The 26,677-nt window shown below is 35.4% G+C and overlaps 1 protein-coding gene across 1 annotated transcript in view; it reads right to left on the bottom strand.

Annotated features, from left to right (window-relative positions):
• Nucleotides 1–26,677, bottom strand: part of LOC148951682 (rap1 GTPase-activating protein 1-like) — a 166,674-nt gene that overhangs the window by 36,880 nt on the left and 103,117 nt on the right. Inside the window, exon 6 of the mRNA XM_089091185.1 lies at nucleotides 18,213–18,392. Coding sequence (XP_088947311.1) covers nucleotides 18,213–18,392 — 180 coding nt within the window. The remainder of the gene's footprint in view (nucleotides 1–18,212; nucleotides 18,393–26,677) is intronic.

Below are 26,677 nucleotides of genomic sequence, written 5' to 3'. Positions count from 1 at the left end.
AAAATATACGAATATCGAAGTTAGTTACGTAAGTTAATTTGTAAAGACATCCATTTATCAAAAGAAAAGTAAAATTTTTATGCAAATAAAAGCTACATTAACTAAAAAACGATCAGAAATTAAAAAAAAAACAAGTTTTTTAAACTGAAAGTAAGGAGCGACACTGAAACTTAAAACGAACAAAAATTATTCCCTATATGAAAGGGACTTTCCCCTCCTCAACGCCTCGCTCTTTACACTAAAGTTTGACTCTGTCTCACAACTTTATTTTTTTAAACAATAAAAAACTTTAACGTAAAGAGCGAGGCGTTGAGGAGGGGACAGCCCCTTTCATATACGGAATAATTAAATTTCACCTGAAATGTAAGAAGGAATATTAGAACTTAAAACGAACAGAACTTATAACGTATGTGAGGGGGTTCTCCCCCAAGTCAATACCTCGGTCTTTACGCTACAGTTTTTTTTAGTGCTTTCAAAAGAGCTATCTATTCTAACTAAACGGCCTTTGTGATTCAGAGGTTTGGGGCTCTCCCCTCCTCAACGCCTTGCTCTTTACGCTAAAGTTTGACTCTTTCTCACAACTTTATTTTTTTAAAAAATAAAAAACTTTAGCGTAAAGAGTGAGGCGTTGAGGAGGGGACAGCCCCTTTCATATACGGAATAATTACATTTCAACTTAAATGTAATAAGAAACATTAGAACTTAAAACGAACAGAAATTATAAAGTATGCGAGGGGTTTCTCCCCAAAGTAAACAACACGCTCTTTAATATAAAGTTTTTTTTATTGCTTTCAAAATGGAGATCTATTCTAAATAAAATGGAATTTGTTGTAAAAGGTTTGTGAATTAATATTTTTTTAACTTTTAACTTGATGAGAGTGGTATTGCCTAAGGGAAGAAACCCCTCATATACGTAATAACATATAAGTAATAAAAAAAACAATAAAAAACAAGCAATACGGCTCAATAGTAATCGAAACTTTTAAAAACGGAATTTTGATGTCAATAAATGTATCAAAAGAATGTGTTTATAATGCTGATTCTAAATATATAAATTTTATTAAGTTTAGTATTACTCATCAAAGGCTACGAGCCTGAGAAAATTTACTCGATTTTTTAAAGAGGGGGAAACATCCCCTACAAGTGAAAGAATTTTAATGAAAATCACACCGTCAGATTCAGCGTATCAGAAAACCCTATTACATAGGTTTCAAGCTCATATCTGCAAAAATCTGCAACTTTGTATTTTTTTGCCAGAAGAAAAATATACGAATATAGAAGTTAGTTACGTAAGCTAATTTGTAAAGACATCCATTTAGCAAAAGAAAAGTAAAAAAAATTTATGCAAATAAAAGGTGCATTAACTAAAAAACGATCAGAAATTAAATAAAAAAAACAAACAAGTTTTTTAAACTGAAAGTAAGGAGCGACATTAAAACTTAAAACGAACAGAAATTATTCCGTATATGAAAGGGGCTGTCCCCTCCTCAACGCCTCGCTCTTTACGCTAAAGTTTGACTCTGTCTCACAACTTTATTTTTTAAAACAATAAAAAACTTTAGCGTAAAGAGCGAGGCGTTGAGGAGGGGACAGCCCCTTTCATATACGGAATAATTTCTGTTCGTTTTAAGTTTTAATGTCGCTCCTTACTTTCAGTTTAAAAAACTTGTTTTTTTTTATTTAATTAACAACAAACTCGGGCCGGAATGGGTATAACACAACAGAGAACTGTTCCATAAACACAATTTAATAGTCAAATACAATTAATCGAACACAATATTTAAATACAGGAATATAACAAAACTTTACATTGAAATACAGTAAATAGACCCTTAATTTCGATGTATCTACACTTTTTTCCTTTCATTTTACAAGACTCTGACTTGACAATCGGAAATTATTGTGTTTGGAGATGATTTTTAATTGTGCTTGCCAGAATAAATATGCGCCTGGTTATCCTTATAACCAGTGGCGTAGTTTCGTCAAAATTCTGGGGGGGGGGGGGCAAAGTTGGAGCCAGTTTCCTTAAATTAAGCAAAAATGACAGTGAAAAATGAAGTAAAAAAAAATAATAATGCAAAAAATACCTTCCATAAGAATTAAATAGAACAATTTTGAAAAATAATACAGAAAGAAAAAGATTGACGAACCACGCGAGAAGGCGAGAAAACGACTAAATCCGGAAAAAATACATGAAAGTAGTCAAACAAAGATACAATTGGAATTGGAATTTAAGCAAAAATGACAGTGAAAAATGAAAAATGAGCCATATACTACTATAAAGGCAAAGATATACTAAAGAAAACTGACCCGTTTCTCTAGATGCTTGAATTATGCAAGCTTTCTTAGTCTCGACAAGATTTTTGAAGAAAATAAATTCAAGCTTGGGGGGGGGGGAATGTCCCACTGCTCCATAGTAAATTACGTCCGAGCATATAACCAATGAAAACCGAGGAAATGAAGAGGCACTATTAATTTTAAACATTGCATTCATCCTGGTGAAAAAGCATTAGTGGCTTTATCCTAATTTATAATAAACATGGTTGGCCAATGATTCTAAGAAACATATACGATGAGCGGGCAAACTAAATCAAACAGTTCGTGGTAACGAACTGTAAGTAAGGAGCGACCCGGCTCAATAGTAACCGAAACTCCAAAAAACAAAATTTTGATACCAGTAGATGCATCAAAAGAATCGGATTTTTATGCTGATTTCTTATCGATCAAAAGTTACGAGCCCGACAAAATTTGCCTTATTTTCAAAAAAGGGGGAAACACCCCCTAAAAGTGATAAAATCTTAATGAAAATCTAACCATCAGCAGCATAACAGAAAACCCTACTGTAGACATTCTCAAGCTCCTATCTGCAAAAATATGGAATTTTGTAATTTTTTTTTTCCAGAAGAAAGATTACGGATGCTTGTTTATTTATTTTTTTTCCCAGGGGTGATCGTATCGATCCAGTAGTCCTAGAATATCGTGAGAGGGCTCATTCGAACGGAAATTAAAAGTTCTAACGCCCTTTTTAAGTGACCAAAAAATTGGAGGGTAACTTGGCCCCCTCCCACGCTCATTTTTTCCCGAAGTCACCAAATCAAAATTTTGAGATAGCCATTTTGTTAAGCATAATCAAAAATTTAATAAGTATGTCTTTTGAGGATGACTTAATCCCCCACAGTTTCCGGGGAAAGGGCTACAAGTTATGAACTTTTGCCCATTGTTTACATATAGTATTTGTTATTGGGAAGTCTACAGACGTTTTTAGGAGGGATTGTTTCTGGTGGGGGGGGGGTCGGAGGATGGGGTTACGTGGGAGGATCTTTTCATGGAGTATGTTTCCTTGGGGGAAGGGACATTTCTATGAAGGGGGCGCCGGATTTACCAGCATTATTTAAAAAACGATCAGAAATTAAATAAAAAAAACAAGTTTTTTCAACTGAAAGTAAGGAGCAACATTAAAACTTAAAACGAAGAGAAATTATTTCGTATGTGAGGGGGTTCACCACCTAGTCAATACCTCGCTCTTTACGCTTAAGTTTTTTTTAGTACTTTCAAATGAGCTATCTATTCTTTTTAAACGGCCTTTGTGATTAAGTGATCTGTGATTCGAACAAAATTCGAACTTTAGCGTAAAGAGCGAAGTATTGACTAGGGGGTGAACCCCCTAATATATGCAATAATTTCTGTTCGTTTTAAGTTTAAATGTTGCTCCTTACTTTCAGTTGAAGAAACTTGTTTTTTTTAATTTAATACAATACAAGCTTGCAATAACATGAAGCTGATTCTGGTTGTGATTAAAGAAGAGGGGTATTTTGCAAACTTTGAACCAAATCAAATCAGCATCAGTCTAGCAGCAACAAGTTTAATTTGTAGGAAACCAGGTTCGTTAGCTGTAAGAAGTATTAGCGGTCACAAATACTAAAGAAGTCCCAAAACATATTAAATAGCTATTTTTATTAGCTCATGGAAATACATTACTATAAACTTGTTAATTAATAGCTTAGTTAATTAATAATTAATTAATTAATAGCTTTTGCTTGGAATTCTGTTTTGCTGCGTGATCAGTTTTTAAAAGTTGCATATCAAATTCTTTAACAATTTTTCTCCGACACTGATTCTTTCTTTTCAGAGAGTAAAAAGGAGTTCATAGCATAAGTATCGGACTTGGTAGTGGGATTGTACCAAAATTGGCCTTTCTAAAAAGATGTTCTTGTACTTGGTAAGTCAATTAAGTGACAATCTAAATATAGAATCTCGAATAACATAATTATAATCTTTTTACTGCATAGCTCAGATTCTTAGCTAGTCAGTGATATATAAATTTCTTTTCATTGATAATGCGATATTAGGGTTATATTTTTTACATGATTTTACCCATTCAATCACTGTTTTTTACCCAGATTACTGCCGATTAGTGATAGTGTTTGTCCTTTCTAGAGCTTCATGATAATATATTTTTTCACTTCTTTTCTACTTATTTTTCACACTTGTTGCTTATTTTCAAATTTTGCGCTCGCTAAGTGTTAAAACTGCATTTATGGCCTATTAGGTATTTTTCATTGAAAATTGAATTTCGACTTTTCCTGATTATTTTTAGACGTAGATGGTTGTCTAACTTTTAAATGAACCAATTTAAATAATCAGTTTTCATCTTTACTGTCCTTGGCACTTAAAAATTGTACAAGAATTAACAATTTTTCCCTATCGCTGACATAAAGTCATCCTGAGGTCAGGGCCGCCGTTCAAAAAGTGGGGTAGCATAGAAGCAATGCTACTTGACAGTTTTTATCGCCTAGTAAAATGTGTTGGCAGATTTGGTCTGAAAATACCATTTTCATATAAAAAAATACTTTTTGCTCAAAGAAAAGCTGTCAAAATACAAATTGTACTGCTAAAGTACCAGCAGCTTCTGGAATTATGTCGAATTCTGCTACTGGCAGCTTTGGAACTTTTTCCATACCTGGGTCAGGGGTTCGAGTCCCGGTGTCATTGGTTATTTGGTTTGGAACGGGTGACTGCAAGATCAGCCAGAGTCGACCCAGCTCTAAAAGAGTTCCTGTAAAAATCTGGGGGAAACACGGGAAGCGTCGGATGATTTGCCCCCAGCCGCGCACTGCACTCCTGGCCGAAGGCATCGAATCAAGAGGTCGGTACCTAAGCAACGCACACCACTGGTCAGCATACGATTTCTTAAGACGTTTAAGAAAAGCTAACAAAGTGCCTTTGTCTTATTATTATTGAACAAAATGCGTCCATTTCCTGACTTTGTTCTCTACAATACCAACTTGCAGTAAATGGCTCTAATACGGGATTGAAGCACTTCAAATTAGGGGTATATTATTTCTTTGCCTGCTTGATTAAATACAGGCTATTCCTTTGCTTTCGTCACACGTGGCACCGCCATTTGGTGTACACGCTATTTTAAGGTGAGCAACACCTCTGACAAGTCGTTATAAACTCTCGGCCTCCGATGCGAAACAATTTTTTCGCTTTATCTCTTTTTTTTTTCAGGGAAAGAAAACAAGTCATTGATCATAGAACTAATCAGATTTCCTTTATTTAATTCGAATCCTATTTCACAATTGCAAGAGACCGAATAGATGACCCACTGGAGCAAAACTGACAGTTTAATTATTCCTATCTCAGACAATGTTCTGTCCTGGGATTTGAAATCAAAGTCAGAAAAAAATTTCTAGGCGAAAATGATTAAAAGAGTAGAATTTCCATATATAACACATAATGCTGAATTAAGGCAAGCTATGGAGTTTTTCAGTTCAGCTTGGTATATCTGATTAAAAGTAAAAATTTTTTAAGTCTTGCTAGAAAATTTTCCGATTTTTTTTTTTTTGAGTATCCATCTAAGAAAAAATGACTATAGTAGATTTTTACAAGTGTATAAACAGGAAGTTTCTATTAATTTTAATGAAATATTTTCTAACTGGAAGGAAGAATTTTTCAAATTCCAATCTAAAAGAGAAGCGAACCGAATATTCGCCCTACACTGCGACATTTTTTTAATTACTAGCATTGTGCTCTCAATCCGATGTCACAATCGCATGGAAGAAAATAGATCATCCATTGGAGCGAAACTGGTGGTTTTATTACGATATTACAATCCAAGATAATGGTCCTTCCCGGGATAAATTAAAATAACTTTTTCCACAAAATAAGTTTTTCAAAAAAAGTAAAGAACTCCATTAAACCAAAAATGAGCAAAAATAAAATCAAATAGTCTACCAAGCATGAAACTACCACAAATCAGCATCGATAAATAAATGAAACACAAAACGAACAGAAATTACAATAAATAATAATAAATATAACTACAATACAATAACTGCAATATAAATATTACAATAAATATAAATGTTTTTACTTTTATAACTTTAATAAATCAAGTAATATTAAAATTTTGGTTAGTAAATATCAGTAAATGTATATTAAACAGACAATTCAGATTCATTTGTACTTTTTTCGGTAAAGGGTAAATTTTGTTCTGGCCTTGGGAGGGCCTAGGAGTTTTGAGCGCTAATTAAGTTAATTTCTGCTTGTTCTGAGTTTGACTGGGTTATTTATTATAATTTCTTTTTGTTTTGGGTTTCATTTATTTATCGATGCTGATTCGAGGTAGTTTCACGCTTGGTAGATTATTTTATTTTATTTTTGCTCATTTTATGTTAAGAATTTATAGTTTGGCCTGCTATTTGTATGCTGGAGAAAATTTTTCAGCAATTTTTAACAACATACACCCTTTTAAAAATTTGGACACAAATAGTAGTATTTAATTTAGTTTCATACCTCCTCTAGTTGACCTGAAATGGAAAACTTGATACCATTCGCAAAAAATGTGTTTGATAGCTTGGATGCACTTACGCTATTTTGATTTGGTTAAATTTTAAGAGCAGAAGTAGCCCCAAAAGTTTGAACACAATACCCTCAGTCGTCTTGGGATACTGCTGAGATGTCTTATTGGGAATTAGCATTAACACAGTGCATTTTGATCTAATCTTAAGGAAACATTTAGTTTTTAAACATAAAGGCAAATAGGAGGGTGGGCGTGGGAGGGGGATTAGTTGCCCTCCAATCACTTTAGACCATCAAAAAGGACATCGGCCCTTTCTATTTTCAATAGAATGAGCCCTTTTCAAAGTTCCAACGACAACTCCTTCGATACAAAGTGCCCTGGTCCAAACAACAACAACAAAATAATATATTATACTCACATTGATCTTTACTATAAAACGCGTTCTATAAAAACATTATATGCCGCCAGGGCAGAACTTACAACCCTTGCCCTGAGGGCTGTTGGGGAGTGTCTTCCTTAAAAACATAATTTCTAACCTTATATGCCCCCAGGGCATAACTTACAACCCTTGCCCTGAAGGCTCTGGGGGAGTGTCCTCCTCAAAAACATAATTTCTATCTGGAAATCAACTACGCTGAAGAAAATGGCTATCTCACAATTTTGATTGGATGTGTTTCGGGAAATGGTGGGCGTGGAAGCGATGTTAGTTGCCTTCAAATCACTTTCGACCAGTAAAGAGGGCATAAGCCACTCCAATTTCCAACTGAATGAACCCTTTTCGAAGTTTCTACAACTTCTTCGATACGAAGTGCCCTGCTCTAAAGGACAAAAATAATAGATAATACATTGTCGCAACATCATTCTTATATGCCCTCAGGGCATAACTTAAAACCCTTGTCTCGAGGGTTGTGGGGGAGTGTCCTCCTCAGAAACCTATTTTCTATCTGGAAATCAACTACGCTGAGCAAAATGGGTATCTCAAAATTTTGATTGGATGTTTTGGGGGGAATGATGGGCGTGGGAGGGAGGCTAGTTTCCCTCCAATCACTTTCGACTATTAAAAAGGGCACTAGCCCTTTGAATTTCCAATAGAATGAGCTTTTTTTGAAGTTTCTACGACAACGCTTTCTATAAAAAAATAACTTATATGCCCCCAGGGTATAACTTACAACCCTTACCCTGAAGGCTGTGGGGGAGTTTCCTCCTCAAAAACATAATTTCTATTTGAAAGTCAACTACGCTGAACAAAATGGCTATCTCAAAATTTTGAGTGGATGTGTTTCAGGAAATGGTGGGCGTGGAAGGGGTGTTATTTGCATTCCAATCACTTCCGACTATTAAAAAGGGCACAAGCCACTCTAATTTCCAAACAAATGAGCTCTTTTCGAAGTTTCTACGACAACTCCTTCGATACGAAGTGCCCGGGTATGGAGAAAAAAAAATAATACATTGTTTCATAATGTGTTATGGGATACATTATATTTCCTATATAATGGGAAAAGGTGGGCGTGAAAGGGGGGTTAGTTGCCCTCAAATCACTTTCGACTAATAAAAAGGGCACTAGCCCTTTGAATTTCCAATTGAATGAGCCCTTTAACTTACAACGCTTGCTCTGAGAGCTGTGAGAGAGCTGTCACTCCCGAAGACCTAACTTCCAGAGCTTAAAACTACGTTGAATAAAATGGCTATTTCAAAATTTTGATTGTATGTGTATGGAGAAAAGGTGGTCAAAGGAGGGGGGTTAGCTGCCCTCCAACCGCTCTTGACTATTAAAAAGGGCAGTAGCCCTTTGAATTTCCAATCGAATGAGTCGTTTTTGAAGTTTCTACGACAACTCCTTCTATTAAAATCTCATATGTCCCCCAGGGCATAACTTACAACCCTTGCCCTGAAGGCTGTGGGGGAGTGTCCTCCTCAAAAACATAATTTCTACGACAACTTCTTTGTTACGAAGTACCCTGCTCTAAAGTAAAAAAATAAAAAATAATACATTGTGCCAACATCGTTCTTATACGCCCTCAGGGCACAACTTAAAACCCTTGCCCCGAGGGATGTGGGGGAGTTTCCTCCTCAAAAACATATTTTCTATCTGGAAATCAACTACGCTCAACAAATTGGCTATCACAAAATTTTTATTGGTTGTTTTTGGGGGATTGAGGGGCTTGGGGGGGGGGGGGCTTGTTGCACTCCAATTAATTTCGACTATTAAAAAGGGCACTAGCCCTTTGAATTTTCAATCGAATAAGCCTTTTTTGAAGTTTCTACGACATCGCCTTCTATAAAAACCTTATATGCCCCGAGGGCATAACTTACAACCCTAGCCCTGAAGGCTGTGGGGTTATTTATGTGTTTTAGCGACCACACTTTGTTCTTGATCTGTAATGAAACCGGTTTCTCTGTCTCCATCTGGAGATATTATCAGTGAGAAGAATGACAAGGCAGGTATATTTAAATTAAATATTCAAACAGTTCGCAGTAATGAACTGTAGGTAAGGGGCGACTCCGCTCAATAGTAACCGAAACTCTAAAAAACGGAACTTCGATATCAATAGGTACATCAAAAGAATCAGCTTATTAGCCTATCCTGATTCCATATATGGTACTTGTATGATATATCCCCTACCGCTCAAGACGTGAAGTTGGCTAATCCTAATAAAATATAACTAAGTATGATAAAAATATAATAGGCCTACTTTAGAAAGAAGTTTGGGCTATAGGGATATTTGCACATTAGGCGGGGGGAGTACAGCGGGTTTCCATGCAAAACGTGTTAGCTACAATTATTCTGATATTATGAAATAAGATTTTTTTTGTTACTTCATACTGTCCAAATACTTTACCCCCACCCCCTCATGTGCAAATATATAGCCCAAATTATATATTTCCCATCTATCCTGTCACTTCTCTTTGTCTTTTCTCACGCTAAGTTGAAAGAAACTAGCGAAAGAAACCAGTTTACAATGCATCAATGCATGAACTACTTGAGCGGTAGGGGTATATCACACAAGTACCCCAAATATATACGATTCATCAAGTTTAGTGTTACCCATCAAAAGTAACGAACCTGAGAAAATTTACTTGATTTTTGAAATAGGGAGAAACCCCCCTAAAATTAAAGGAATCAAAAGAATCGAATTTTTATGCTTTTTCAAAATATGTAAAATTCATCAAATTTAACAGTACCCATCGAAAGTTACGAGCCTGAGAAAATTTGTACAATTTTTGAAAGGGGGGGGAAACATCCCCAAACCATCAAGTGATCTTAATGCAAATCACACCATCAGATTCAGCGTACCTGAAAACCCTGGTACGCAGAAGTTTTTGAAATTTTAGAAGTTTCACGGTCCTATATACAAAAATGTGGAATCTCACCATTCTTGCCAGAAAACAGATCACAAATGCGTGTTTATTTGTTGTTTTTTTTCAGAGTGATCGTATTGACATAATGGTCCTATAAGATGGGAGAGGGTGCTTTCGAACTGAAATTAAAAGTTCTAGTGCCCTTTTCGAGTGACAAAAAAGATTGAAGGGCAACTGGCCCCCCACCCAAGCCAATTTATTTCCCAAAGCTATCTGTCCAAAATTTTCAGATAGCCATTTTGTTCAGTATAGTTGAAACGTCAAATAACTATGTCTTTAGGGTAAAATGACCCCCATAGTCCGTGGACAGAGGCATCTAAGTTATGAAAATTGCCCATTGTTTACGTATAGTATTTGTTATTGGGAAGCATACAGACATTTTTTGGGAGGGGGGGGGTTGTGCTTGGGGGGGGAGTTGTGCTTTAAAAGTGCTAACAGCTTTAGTGCGAAGAGCAAGGTATTGAGGAGGGGGGAACCTTTTATTTACGGAATAATTTCTGTTTATTTTGAGCTTTAATGTTGCTCCTTACTTTCAGTTAAAAAAAAACTTTTTTATCTAGTTAATTTCTGTTTTTTTCTTTAATTAATTTAATTAAATCTATATAAAGTTGGTTAGGCTAGGTGTTTAATATAATGTGACCTGTGCGGCCGGATTTCCATAATTCTCTGTTGTATTTTCGATAATTTTATTACGAAAGTATTATATTTTCATCATATTTTGGTATATTACATTATGATTAACCTAAATTCAATTCTTTGGTGTGGTCGCTATAACACATAAGTACCGGCAGTGCATCCATTGGAACAAAACTGACAGTTTCATAATTACAAGTCAACACAATGTTCCGTCAAGAGATTTGAACCCGAGGAAAAAAAAAATTCTAGGCGAATTTGATTAAAGGGAAAATATTTAGAGAAATAAAGGGCAATGCAAAAACCTTCCGAAAAATAAAATGTTCTAGAATATGCTAAAATAAGCAATTTTTTAGTTTTTATTCTCATTCAATTTTTCCGCCGATGCCAAAGCAAAGTGCAGTGCAAAGAGTATGGGTAACTTACCCATAAGTTAAACATACTCTTTGGTACCGTTCGCAATAAACAATACAAACATAAATTTCCAAATTGGCACAGAGATATCTACCGCAGGGGATGTTAAAAAGACTGAACAAAAAAAAATTAAATTATCCAAAAGTAAAAATGCGTTTTACATTTTTTTTTTGAAAGCACTAAACGAGTTACACCTTTCTGCTGACTCAGTCAAAGTGGTCTTGACCGCTTGAGCAGGGTTGCCGACCGGTGAAAAAAAACAACTAGATTTTAGTTAATTTTTAGTGATTCTTAGTGATTTTCTTCAATAATCTAGTGATTTATGTGCTGATTTAGTGATTTTTTTTTGTTTGTGCAGCATAAGAAATCACTAGAAATAGTGATGAATCAATAGGGGTGGCACCCCTGCGTCTGAGAGGCAGTCAGGGGAATAAAGTGTCCAATCTGACTGATGGTAAAAATGGAAGTCGAACGTTGCAAGAATTATGAACATGATACGTAGAATGTAGAATGATCAGAAACAAGAGCTGTTCTAGTTCCGAGGGTGAAGGAACATCAACAAGAGGCGCGGATGAAAGAATATAAAGAGACTTCAAATCAAGTATATTAACAGATCTGTGTTTCAAAGATAAAATTCCTTGCTTTTTCATATACCTTAGAGAGCGGTATCAGATAGGAAGAAAAAACTAACTTCCCTATAGAACGCCAATAACAGACATAAGACGGAACAAGACAACTAAACAAATTTTTTTGAATCTATCCAGAAAAATACGTGTGAGTCTCCTAAGAATAACAACATTCCTTGATATCTTCCTTTAAAATAGACTAATATGATCCTGGAAGGAGAGACTCTCATAAAGAATAATACATACGAACAACATATGGATCACAAAGTCTACTAAGACAGCCCTATGAAAGATGGATTTCAGATAGTTAAGGGCAAACCTCAGGATTTTGCAAGAAAATCAGGAAGCTCGACTTAGAAACATTTAGGGCGAGGGGATTAGCAGGGGACCATAGAATTATTCTCTCAAACAAAATAATCTGTTTGATACTGATTGTATCAACTCAGGCTCCGTTCAAGGCAGTGCCAAGGATACTGTCGTCAGCAAAGGCAGCTAAAGTGTCCCCATATATCGACGGAGATATATATGTTGTTTTTTAGGTTTATAACCACAGATATAAGATCCAAGAACATAATTGGTCCAAGCGTTGAATCTTGTGGGATACATAACTCAAATTGAGACGGTGAGCGGAAAAGAGGTTTTAAGGGGACAACCCTTCCAAACAAATAGGAGACGAACCAAGCATTAGCATTCCATCTTGTGCCGTAATGAAATAAGTTAGAGTGTTGGGTCAAAAAATCGAAAGCTTTTCGGATATCCAAAAGTATAGCAGCAGGAATTACACAAAAACCAAGAGCATAAGACGTCTCCGAGACGGCTGACGAGACTTCGTTGATACTCTATGTGCCACACCTGGACCTGGAGGATCTAAGGTCAAAGAGCATAATGCAGAAAGTTCAAAAGAGCAGAACGTGCGTGCATCGTTAAGTGCTTAGCTTGGAAGTCAAACCGAAATTGATACAAAAATTGATTACCTTTAAAAAGGTAAGTAGACTGGAAAGCGTAGACTAAAAAAATAAACAGTAAAGATGTTGACCAATAATTATTGGCCAAATCCAAAGGTTATTAATATTTTTAATATTGGCCTCACTTATGTGAGCCGGGAAAGACAGGTTGAGTCTCTTTAACCTGAAAGAGGAATGACATTGACTTTATTGGTGAGTATACAATCAGGATCAGAAGACATTGTAGAATCAGTTATTTTCCCAACATTACGAAACAAAGACGTGAATGCTTCTTGAACATTAAGCCTACGATGTTGGCACAATTTTTTTTTCTTCCATACCAGGGCACTTCATATTTAAGGAGTTGTCGTAGAAACATCGAAAAGGGCTCATTCGATTGGAAATTGGAATGGCTAGTGCCCTTTTTAATAGTCGAAAGTGACTGGAAGGCAACTAACACCCCTTCCACGCCCACCGTTTCCCCAAACACATCCAATCGAAATTTTGTGATAGCCATTTTGTTCAGCGTAGTTGATTTCCAGACAGAAAATTTGTTTTTGAAGAGGACACTCCCCCACAACCCTCGGGCAAGGGTTTTAAGTTATGCCCTGGGGGCATATAATAACGATGTTGCCACAATGTATTATTTATTATTTTTTTTCTTTAGACCAAGGCACTTTATATCGAAAAAGTTGTCCTAGAAACTTCGAAAAGGGCTCATTCATTTGGAAACTGGAGTGGCTTGTGTCCTTTTTAATAGTCGAAAGTGATCGGAAGGTACCTAACACCCCTCCCACGCCCACCATTTCCCGAAACACACCCAATCAAAATTTTGAGATAGCAATTTTGTTCAGCGTAGTTGATTTCCAGATAGAAATTATGTTCTTGAGGAGGAAACTCCCTCAGAGCCCTCAGGGTAAGGGTTGTAAGTTATTCCCTGGGGGCGTAAAAGGTTTATATAGAAAGCGTTGCATTAGAAACTTCAAAAAAAAGCTCATTCGATTCGAAATTCAAAGGGCTAGTGCCCTTTTTAATAGTCGAAAGTGATTAGAGGGCAACTAACCCCCTCTCACGCCCACCTTTTCCCAAAACACTTCCAATCAATATTTTAAGATAGCCATTTTTTTTCAATGTAGTTTTAAATTCTGGAAATTAGGTCTTTGAGGATGACAACCCCCCACAGTATTCAGGGTAAGGGCTATAAGTTATGTCCTGGAGGCATATAAGATTTTCATTGAAATCTTTGTCGTAGAAACTTGAAAAAAGGCTCATTCGATTGGAAATTCAAAGGACTAGTTTCTTTTTAATAGTCGAAAGTGATTTGAGGGCAACTAACCCCCCTCTCACGCCCACATTTATCAAAACACATCCAATCAAAATTTTGAGATAGCTATTTTTTTCAATGTAGTTAAACGTTTAGAAATTAGGTCTTTGAGGATGATAACCCCCTCAGAGCCCTTGGGGCAAGGGTTGTAAATTATGCCCTGTGGGCATATAAGGTTTTTATAGATAGTGATGTTGTAGAAACTTCCAAAAGGGCTCATTAAATTGGAAATCAGAAGAACTTGTGTCCTTTGTAATAGTCGAAAGTGATTGGAGGATAACTAACACCCCTCTCACACCCACCATTACCCCAAACACATCCAATTAAAATTTTGAGATAACCATTTTGTTCGACGTAGCTAAAAAGTCTGGAAATTATGTTTTTGAGGATGACACTCCCCCCACCGCTCTCAGGGCAAGGATTGTTGGTTATGCCCTGGGGGCATATAAGGTTTTTCTTATAGAAAGCGTTGTCGCAGGGGCGGATCCTGGATTTTTTTAGGGGGAGGGGCAAAATAGGTTGATCCGATAAACTTGCGTTAGGAGCATGTTTAATTAACGCAAACTTGCGTTAATTAAGTAAATTACTCTACTTTAGACTACGTTGGGGGGGAGGGAACTCAAAAAGGAATCATTCGATTGGAAATTGAAACGGCTAATACCCTTTTTAATAGTCGACAGTAATTCAAGGGCAAGAAGCCCTCCTCTCACGCCCACCATTGCCCCAAACACATACAATCAAAATTTTGAGATGACCATTTTGTTCAACGTAGTTGAAAGTTCTGGAAAATAGGTCTTTGAGAATTACAACCCTCTCACAGCCCTCAGAGCAAGGGTTCTAATTAACGCCCTGGGGCCATATAATGTGTTTATATAAAGCGTTGTCGTAGAAACTCAAAAAGGGTTCATTCGATTGGAAACTGAAATGGCTAGTGCCATGTTTAATGCTCCAAAATGATTGGAAGACTTGACATTTTTATAGTAAAGATCGATGTGGGTACAATGTATTTATTTTTCTTTTGTTTAGACCAGGGCACTTTGTATCGAAGGAGTTGTCATTCGATTGAAAATAGAAAGGGCCAATGCCCTATTTAATAGTCGAAAATGATTGGAGGGCAACTAATCCCCCTCCCATGCCCACCCTCCCATTTGCTTATTATGTTTAAAAACTAAATTTTGCCTTGAAATTAAATCAAAATTCACTGTGTTAATGATAATTCCCAATAAGGCATCTCAGCAGTATCCCAAGAACGACTGAGGGTATTATGTTCAAACTTTCGGAGCTACTTCTTCTCTTAAAATCCAACCAAGTCAAAAAAGCTTAAGCGTATCCAAGCTATCAAAGAAAGTAAACAGATTTTTTTTGGGAATGGTATCAAGCTTTCTATTTCTGGTCAACTAGTGGAGATATGAAACTAAATCAAACACTACTATTTGTGTCTAAATTTTTAAAAGGGTGTAGTTTGTCAAAAATTGCTGAAAAATTTTCTCCAGCATACAAATAGCAGGGCAAACTATAAAGTCTAAAAAACCGAAAAGATTTAAAGTTTTGTTTTCTTTTTCCATGAAAAGACTATGTCAATATAAAACGATAAACAATTAATTAAAAAAAACTTTTTCCACAAAAATAAGTTTTTCAAAGAAAAGTAAGGAACTCCATTAAACCAAAAATGAACAAAAATAAAATCAAATAATCCACCAAACGTGAAACTACCACAAATCAGTATCGATAAATAAATGAAACCCAAAACGAACAGACATTAAAATAAATAACCAAGTCAAGCTCAAAACGAGTAGAAATTAACACGATTTGGGCTCAAAACCCCTATGCCTTCTATGCCAGAACATAATTTGCACTTTACTGAAAAAAAACAAATGAATGTGCATTGTCAGTTTAATATACACATACTGATATTTAGTAATCAAAATGTTAATATTATTTGATTTATTAAATTTATAAAAGTAAAAACATTTATATTTTTTCAGTAAAGTGCAAAAAACTTTGAAACGGTAAAGACGAACAGCAGCAGTAATCGACGATGACATTGTCGACTTGTTATTTATTAAGAAAATTTTCTTAAATTAAATTTTAATCTAAGATTAGATTTTAATCTTATTAGATTAGTATTAATCTTAATAGATTAATTTAAATCTTAGATTAGATTAGATTAACTGGTGACCCCCGACCTGCGGCTCGTGGTAGAGTGTCCTCCTCAAACATATAATTTCTTTCCTTAAATAAAGTGTGTTGAACAAGATAGAAGTCCAAAAAGTTCGGTTTGATGTGTCTGGAAAAAGTATGGTTGTTGTATCGGTTTCAATTGTCCTCCATCTATTTTCGGCTATGAGAGAGGGCACAAGCCACTCTAATCTCAAATCGAATGAGCCCTTTTCGAAGTTTCTACGACAACTCCTTCGATACGAAGTGCCCTAGTATGGAAACCAAAAAAAAAAATTATAATAAAAAAATAAAACATTGTGCCAACATCGTTCTTTACTTAAGCAGCGCTATTGCGCTGCCTATGATATTGTACCTCAAGATATTAATTTGTACCATCTGAACAGCATGTTAAAATTTTCGCTAATCTAAGAAAATACAAATGAATGTGCATTGTCAGTTTAATATACTTATACTGATATTTAGTAATCAAAATGTTAATATTATTTGATTTATTAAAGTTATAAAAGTAAAAACATTTATATTTTTTCAGTAAGTACAAATTTTGTTCTGGCCTTGGGAAGGCATAGGGGTTTAGAGCCCAAATTATGTTAATGTCTGCTCATTTTGAGTTTGACTCGGTTATTTATTGTAATTTCTGTTCGTTTTGGGTTTCATTTATTTATTGATGCTGATTTGTTGTAGTTTCACGCTTGGTAGATTATTTGATTTTGAAAAACTTATTTTGTGGAAAAAGTTTTTTTAATTAATTAGTCAGAAAACTGGTACAGCTTATTTCAAAGTGTTGGCAACGCTGGTCAGGCCTTGCTACCAGAATCATAACGTCAATAGATTTATAAAAAATATAATAATTATAAAAGCCCGTTGAATTTCTACGCCGCCTTAGGCCAACACAGTGCCACAAAGCTGCATCAGTTTCTTAGCTAATTTTACGTCAAGGTCGAGGATCGCAAGTCCTTGAGCGTCTTAGACAGACGCATTGGAACGGTAATTGTTTAAATTTTGGCGCGGCTTTATCCATTGCGCTGTCACAAGGCTAACCAGTCTACATGCGCTCTTGGGAGGGATGGCGTCATAATATCTAACCGTCAGGACCACTAACGTCAGGACATCGACAAAATCCGTCGTAACATCGACAAAAAAAATCTGTCAGAACCACTAACCGTCATAACATCTAAAATTTTAAAACTTCAGTTTTTTGGGGTTTAGGGGGAAAAGATACCTAGGTTTGGTTACGTATTTAATATATGCTACGCTTTACCCCCGCCCCCAGATGTACAAATATATATCCGAAATTTGTTTCTAAACTATTATATACTTATTACCATTATATAAACTTACACATTTTTTGTCGATGTTATGACGTTTAGTAGCTCTGACGATTAGATGTTATGACGTTTAGTGCTTGTGACGGTTAGTCAAAATGGTAGAACCCCTCTTGGGAAACTTAAACCCTGATCGGGATAGTCACAAAGACTCTTTTATTTTTCTAACGGAACAATTACTCTTTTTTTTCTTTAAAAATTTTATAAATTCCTGTCAGTCTGTTATTTGCAACCCACAGTTCCTCAGTGATATAAGGTTACTACTAAACGTATAAAACGTTAATAAACTAAATTTTTCGATTAAAATATTAATGATAAACTTATTCTACCTTCAAAATCTAAGTAAGACGTATTTTTCCCTTTTGTGTTTTAAATATTCTTAAGAATTTGTTTATCTATATTGAATTCCGTCTAATCTATTTCCCTCTGAGATACAAGTTATATTAGTTGTATCTACCATTCCTCTCAACGGAAGTGAATGAAATACCGAAAATCCGAACGTATTCATTGTAAACCGTCCATAAAGACTTGAGGGAAAGTAGCCTTCAATCCTTCTGAAGGGAAAATTTTGTCTCTTAATCCTATATTTTAAAGCCGTCTTACCTTAATGATTTGGCTGACATTGGTGGAGTCTTTCAGACCAGATAAAGGAATTAAATGATGCGTTGTGACAGCTTTTAATCGAAGGAGAATCCGCATTTCTTCTTCTTCTTCTCTCTCATGCTTGATTGATACTATGATTGGTCCCAACTCACGGTCAGTGGCATAGAAATTAAAGTGTTCCTGGAATAAATTCATTAGAAAGTAGTTGCCGAGCTTTGACAAAGGAATAACGTCAATATAAGATGAGGCAATAAAATGTAGCACCTTAATATTCCCCTTTTTTTAGTTTAAGAAATATCCAAAAAGGGAAAGAACTGGTCGTTTTACCAGTGTCCAAAGCCAAGGATAACACGAAAAACAAATAGATTCTCTGTGGAACAGCCAAGATCAGGCAAGATCATAATTAATAGGCCTAAGTGCAAATCACAGGCAGCGCGCTAGCGCTGCCTAAGTAAAGAACGATGTGGGCACAATGTATTTTTTTTTTTCCTCTTCTTCAGTCGGGCACTTCGTATCGAAGAAGTTGTCGTAGAAACTTCAAAAAGGGCTCATTCAATTGGAAATTGGAGTGGCTAGTGCGCTTTTTAATATTCGTAAGTGATTGGAGGGCAACTAGCCCCCCCACGCCCATCATTCCCCCAAACACATCCAATCAAAATTTTGAGACAGTAATTTTGTTCAGCGTAGGTGATTTCAAGATAGAAAATTTGTTTTTGAGGAGGAAACTCCCCCACAACCCTCGGTGCAAGGGTTTTAAGTTATGCCCTGAGGGCATATAAGAACGATGTTGGCACAATGTACTATGTATTAATTTTTTTTCCTTTTAAGAAGGGCACATCATTTAGAATGGCTCGTCGTAGAAACTTCAAAAGGGGCTCATTCGACTGAAAATTGAGTTTTAGTGGATTTTTTAATAGTAAAAAGTAACTGGAGGACAACCAGCTACCCCCTCCCATCATTCCCCCAAACACATCCAATTAAAATTTTGAGATAGCCATTTTGTTCAGGGTAGTGGATTTCCAGATAGAAAGTATGTTTTTGAGGAGGACACTCCCCCACAGCCCTCAGGCCAAGGGTTTTAAGTTAAGCCCTGGGGGCATATAAGGCTTTTACAGAAGGCGTTGTCGTATAAACTTCAAAAAAGGCTCATTCGATTGGAAATTCAAAGGGCTAGTGTCCTTTTTAATAGTCTAAAGTGGTTGGACGGGAACTAGCCCCCCCCCCCTCCCCACGCCCATCATTTCCCCACACACATCCAATCAAAATTTTAAGATAGCCATTTTGTTCAGCGTAGTTGATTTCCAGATAGGAAATATGTTTTTGAGGAGAACACTCCCCAACAACCCTCAGGGCAAGGGTTTTAAGTTATGCCCTGGGGGGCATATAAGGTTTTTATAGAAGGCGTTGTCGTAGAAACTTCAAAAAAAGCTCATTCGATTGGAAATTCAAAGGGCTAGTGCCCTTTTTATAGTCGAAAGTGATTGGAGGGCAACTACCCCCTCCCCCACGCCCATCATTTCCCCAAACACATCCAATCAACATTTTGATACAGCCATTTTATTCAGCGTAGTTGACTTCCAGATAGAAAATGTGTTTTCGAGCAGGACACTCTCCCAAAACTCTCGGGGCAAGGGTTTTAAGTTATGCCCTGGGGGCATATAAGGTTTTTATAGAAGGTGTTGTCGTAGAAACTTCAAAAAAGGCTCATTCGACTGGAAATTCAAAGGGCTACTGCCCTTTTAAATAGTCGAAAGTGATTGGAGGGCAACTAGCCCCCAACGCCCATCATTTCCCCAAACACATCCAATCCAAATTTTGAGATAGCCATTTTGTTCATCGTAGTTGATTTCCATATAGAAAATATGATTTTGAGGAGGATACTCCCCCACAGCCTTCAGGGCAAGGGTTTTAAATTATGCCCTGGGGGCATATAAGGTTTTTTAAGAAGGCGTTGTCGTAGAAACTTCTAAAAAAGCTCATTCGATTGGAAATTCAAAGGGCTAGTACCCTTTATAATAGTCGAAAAGACTGGAGGGCGACTAGCCCCCCCCCCCCCGCCCATCATTCCCCCAAACACATCCAATAAAAGCTTTGAGATAGCCATTTTGTTCAGTGTAGTTGATTTCCCGATAGAAAATATATTTTTGAGGAGGACACTCCCCCATAATCATCAGGGCAAGAATTATAATTTAAGCCCTGGAGGCATATAAGGTTTTTATTGAAATCTTTGTCGTAGAAACTTGAAAAAGGGCTCATTTAATTTGAAATTCAAAGGGATAGTACCCTTTTTAATAGTCGAAAGTGATTTGAGGGCAACTAACCCCCCTCTCACGCCCACCTTTTCCCCAGACACATCCAATCAAAATCTTTAGATAGCCCTTTTACTTAACGTTTTGAAAGTTTTGGAAATTAGGTCTTTAAGATTAGCAAACCCCTCCCCCCCACCGCCCTCAGGGAAAGGGTTGTAAGTTATGCCCTGGGGCATATAAAGTTTTTATTGAGAAACTTGTCGTAGAAACTTCAAAAGGGCTCATTCAATTGGAAATTGAAAGGGCTAGTGCCTTTTTTAATAGTTGAAAGTGATTGGATAGCGACTAACGCCCCTCTCAAGCCATTTCAACCTCTCAACCATTTTCCAAAACACATCATCAAAATTTTGAGTTGAACAAAATTTCCATTTTGTTCAACGTAGTTGAACGTTTTGGAAATTAGGTCTCTTAGGATGATAACCCCGTCAGAGCCCTCAGTGCAAGGGTTGTAAGTTATGCCCTGGGGGCATATAAGCTTTATATAGAAAGTTGTTGCATAAATCATCGGCAGCAGGATCGCGCTGCCTAAGTAAAGAGCGGGTACACTCGAAAAGAAGACGAGAAACGGGGACGAAGTAAAGATGAGGACACTCCCCCACAACCGTCAGGGCAAGGGTTTTAAGTTATGCCCTGGGGGCATGTAAGAATAATGTTGGCACAATGTATTATTTATTAATTTTTTCCTGTAGAGCAGGGCACTTCGTATTGAAGAAGTTGTCGTAGAAACTTCGAAAAGGGCTCATTCAATTGGAAATTGGAGTGGCTTGTGCCCTTTTTAATAGTCGAAAGTGATTGGAAGGCGACTAACACCCCTATCACGGCCACCATTTCCCCAAACACATCCAATCAGAATTTTGAGATAGCCATGTTGTTTAACGTAGTTGAAAGTTCTGGAAATTCGGTCTTTGAGAATGACATCGGTCCTAAGATACCTTTGGGTAAGGGTTTTTATTTATGCTCTGGGGGCATATAAGATGGTTAAGGAAAGCGTTTTCGTTTCCAAAAGGGCTTATTCGATTGGAAATCGAAAGGCCTAGTGCCCTGTTTAATAGTCGAAAGTGATTGGAAGGCTTGAGATTTTTATAGTAAATATCGAAGTGGGTATAATGTATTATTTTTGTTGTTGTTGTTGTTTAGACCAGGGCACTTCGTATCGAAGGAGCTATCGTGGGAACTTTGAAAAGGGCTCTTTCGATTGAAAATAGAAAGGGCTTATGCCCTTTTTAATAGTCGAAAGTGATTTGAGGGCAACTAATCCCCCCTCCACCCCCACCCTCCCATTTCTGCTCTTAAAATTTAATCAAATCAAAATAGCGTAAGTGTATCCAAGCTATCAAAGAAAGTATACAGATTTTTCGGCGAATGGTATCAAGTTTTCCATTTCAGGTCAACTAGAGGAAGTATGAAACTAAATTAAACAGTACTATTGTGTCAAGATTTTTAAAAGGGTGTATCTTGTTAAAAATTGCTGAAAACTTTTCTCCAGTATACAAATAGCAGGCCAAACTTTAAAGTCTTAAAAAACGAAAATATTTAAAGTGTTTTTTTTTTTTCCTGAAAAGAATATGTCAATATAATACGAACAGAAATTAATTAAAAAAACTTTTTCCACAATAATAAGTTTTTCAAAGAAAAGTAAATAACTCTATTAAACCAAAAATAAGCGAAAATAAAATCAAATAATCTACCAAGCGTGAAACTACCACAAATCAGCATCGATAAATAAATGAAACCCAAAACGAACAGAAATTACAATAATTAACCGAGTCAAACTCAAAACAAGCTGAAATTAACATAATTAGGCGCAAAACCCCTGTGCCTTCCCAAGGCCAGAAGATAATTTGCACTTTACTGAAAAAATATAAATGAATGTGCATTGTCAGTTTAATAAATATATATATATATATATATATATATATATATATATATATATATATACTGATATTTAGTAATCAAAATGTTAATATTATTTGATTTATTAAAGTTATATAAGTAATATAAGACCTACTGTAGAGGTTCAAATCTCCTATTTGCAAAAAATTGGAATTTTGTATAGTTTTTGCCAAAAGAAAGATAGCAGATGCGTGTTTATTTACTTCTTTTTCGTTTTTGGCAGGGATGATTAGACTGAACCAATGATTTTTTGGCGATAGGGGAAGCATAGGTAGCGATTAACAAGAATAAAGCGGGAACAAATAGATAGATAGCTTTGCTTATTTATCCAAATCGAGACCATACAAAAAACCAGTTACATAGCTTGACAGGATTTTATTTGATTTCGTGAGCTTGCTACTTAAAACGACATACTTTTTAGTGAGTTCCCACTATTTGCTAAAGAAAATTCCAAACATATAAAGCGAAGTGCCTAAAATTCAGTAGCATCCAAGAACAAGAAATTTGGAAATATGAGAAGCACTGGTCGTGACTAATTAGAAAAAAGAAAGAACAAACAGAGATATCTTCGTTTATTTAGTCAAAAAAAGTTTTAAATAACTCGACAAAGTGGCAAACACAAAAATATTGACAAAAGAGTAGCAACTGTGTTCGATGAAAAAGAAATAGGCAACTAGACAACTGGAGAAAAATAGATACTGCCTCCCATTAGCTCCTACCTTAATAAAACGGAGTATATATATATATAAATATATATATATATATATATATATATATATATATATATATATATATATATATATATATATATATATATATATATATATATATATATATATATATATATATATATATATATATATATATATATATATATATATATATATATATATATATATATATATATATATATATATATATATATATATATATATATATATATATATATATATATATATATATATATATATATATATATATATATATATATATTTATATATATATCTAATATTTGAAAAAAAAACTACGTTTTCTAAAGAGTTAAAGAGGCTGAGTTACAAGGTCGAACTTTAAAACGTACAGGGATTAGGAGGCACAGTTGAGGGGCTGCCGCCCCCCAAACCCCCGCTTTTCGCAGCCTTTAAATTAAAATTTTTTTTTTTACTGAAAGTAAGGAGCGACATTAAAACTTAAAACGAACAGAAATTATTCCATATATAAAAGGGGCTGTCCCCTCCTCAACGCCTCGCTCTTTACGCTAAAGTTCTTTATTGTTTTAAAAATAGAGTTGTGACAAAGTCAAACTTTAGCGTAAAGAGCGAGGCGTTGAGGAGGGCACAGCCCCTTTCATATACGGAATAATTTCTGTAACATTGTGGTGGGTCGCCTCTTCATAGAGGCACAAGTGTGCCTCCTTGATATATATATATATATATATATATATATATATATATATATATATATATATATATATATATATATATATATATATATACACATACATACATACATACATACATCTACACATACATACATACATACATACATACATCTACTATATCTATCTATCTATATATATATGTATGTATGTATGTATATGTATGTATGTATGTATGTATGTATGTATGTATGTATGTATATGTATGTATATGTATATATATATATATATATATATTGTTTGGATAAAAGAAAAGTCCACAATACACTAGATTACTGGTTTCTGATTCAGAGCCACGATTTATCCACGTAAATCTTTCTTAGTCTACTTCTAGACATATATATATATATATATATATATATATATATATATATATATATATATATATATATATATATATATATATATATATATATATATATATGTATATATATATATATATATATATATATATATATATATATATATATATATATATATATATATATATATATATATATATATATATATATATATATATATATATATATATATATATATATTGTGTCACTGTTAGTCCCGGAAACTCCTTGAAAAGCTAGAGAACTACCTAGCTCAAAAAGAGTAATATTCAGTAAACGAAGTGCCTGACAATCGCAAATTTTTCCAGCGTTTCCCCCCTTCCCCACACCTCTGGCAAGACAATCTAAACCGGCAAATTATTTACCATAAGAACTTCACTCTCACCTTGTCTAGGTAGTTCACCCTGGCTTGAGACGAGGGTTCGAAAGGATCAGGGGCTAAGTTTAGTAAAAATCTAAGAATCTAGTAAAATCTAGTAAAATCGAAGTAAAAATCTAGACGAAATGATTATTTTAGAACATGACACAAACACAAGATAATAATTTCCAAAATAAAATACAAGTAAAGTGTAAACAAAAGAAAAACAAGTTCATAACTATTTGTTAGCAGTCCGTACTAATCAGAGAGGTACCATTGTCCCTATTTCTGTTCGCTTCGAGGAATAAAAAATATTCTACTATTTTTCTACTATAAAAAAATGAATATTACATTTCACTAACGAGAAACAACATTTCCTGCTTTTTATTCTTCATGAAATCTTCATAGATCACACTGGCCAGCTCAATTTGGTACTCAAGATAGTTTGATTGTACTTCAAGTTCAACTTTTTATGACAAGTTCGTAAATACAATTATAACTTTCCGTTAGTCGTAGCTTCTGCGAAGTAATTATTCTGATTTTACGTTTAGCAAAATTCCAGTGTCTTTGGCTTTAAAACAGTTTTATTGCCTTTACAAAAAATTAAGAACAAATAAAAGGAATAAGACATTTCAGCCGGTGAATAACCGAAAAACTAAAACTATACAAAAAACGAGTTTCATACAGAATTATAAACCATATTTCAGCCCTTGACAAAAACAATAAAAAAAGAAAAAATAAAGCTCCCCGCGTAATCACTTCAAAGCACTTCTAAATGACGAAAAAAGAGGTTAATTCTAAAACAGACTGATAACAAATTACTATATATTATTTATTATTTAGTTTTTTTCTTTGAACTGGGCACTTCATATCGAAGGAGTTGTTGTAGAAACTTTGAAAAGGGCTCATTCAATTAGAAATGGGAGTGGCTTGTGCCCTTTTTAATAGTCGAAAGTGATTGGAAAGCAACTAAAACCCCTTCCACGTCCACCATTTCCCCAAACACATCCAATCAAAATTTTGAGATAGCCATTTTGTTCAGCGTAGTTGATTTCCAGATCAAAAATTTTGTTTTTGAGGAGGACACTTTCCCACAGCCCTCAGGACAAGGGTTGTAAGTTAGGCCCTGGGGGGCATATAAGGTTTTTACAGAAAGCATTGTCACATAAACTTCAAAAAAAGGCTCATTCGATTGGAAATTAAAGGGAACAGTGCCCTTTTTAATAGTCGAAAGTGATAGGAGGGCAACTAACCCCCCTCTCAGGCCCACCTTTTCCCCAAACACATCCAATCAAAAGCTATTGTGAGATAGCCATTTTGTTCAACGTAGTTGAAAGTTCTGGAAATTAGGTCTTTGAGGATGACACCCCCTACAGCCCATAGGTCAAGGGTTGTAAGTTATGCCCTGGGGGCATATAAGGCTTTTTCATAGAAAGCGTTGTCGTAAAAACTTCAAAAAGGGCTCATTTGACTGAAAATTGAAATTGCTAGTGCCCTTTTTTATAGTCGAAAGTGATTGGAAGGCAACTAACACCCCTTCCGCGCCCACCATTTATCCAAACACATCCAATCAAAATTTTTAGATAGCCATTTTGCTCGAAGTTGTTGAAAAGTCCGGAAATCATATCTAAGAGGATGACACTACCCACACAGACCTCAGGGTAAGGGTTGTAAGTTATGCCCTGGGGGCATACAAGGTTTTTGATTTTTGAAAGCTTTGTCGTACAAACTTGGAAAATGGCTCATTCGATTGGAAATTCAAAGGGCTAGTGCCCTTTTTAATAGTCAGAAGTGATTTGAGGGCAACTAACCCCCCTCTCACGCCCACCTTTTCCCCAAACACATCCAATCAGACCTTTTAGATAGCCATTTTGTCCAACGTAGTTAAAAGTTTTAGAAAATATGTCTTTGAGATAGCCATTTTGTTCAGCGTAGTTGATTTCCAGATAGAAATTATGTTTTTGATAAGGACACTGCCCCAAAGCTCTCAGGGCAAGGGTTGTAAGTTACGCCCAGGAGGCATGTAAGGTTTTTACTGAAAGCTTTGTCGTAGAGAATTGAAAAAGGGCTCATTCGAGTGGTCACATCATCCAATCAAAATTTTTAGATAGCCATTTTGTTCAACG

This window comes from Artemia sp. Qi Xiang Cuo, chromosome 6 (genome assembly GCF_049724085.1).
Source record: "Artemia sp. Qi Xiang Cuo chromosome 6, ASM4972408v1, whole genome shotgun sequence".
In the NCBI taxonomy this organism is placed as follows: Eukaryota; Metazoa; Arthropoda; class Branchiopoda; order Anostraca; family Artemiidae; genus Artemia; species Artemia sp. Qi Xiang Cuo.
The sequence above is the reverse complement of the archived record's forward strand: the minus strand, read 5'-3'. Positions and strand labels throughout refer to the sequence as shown.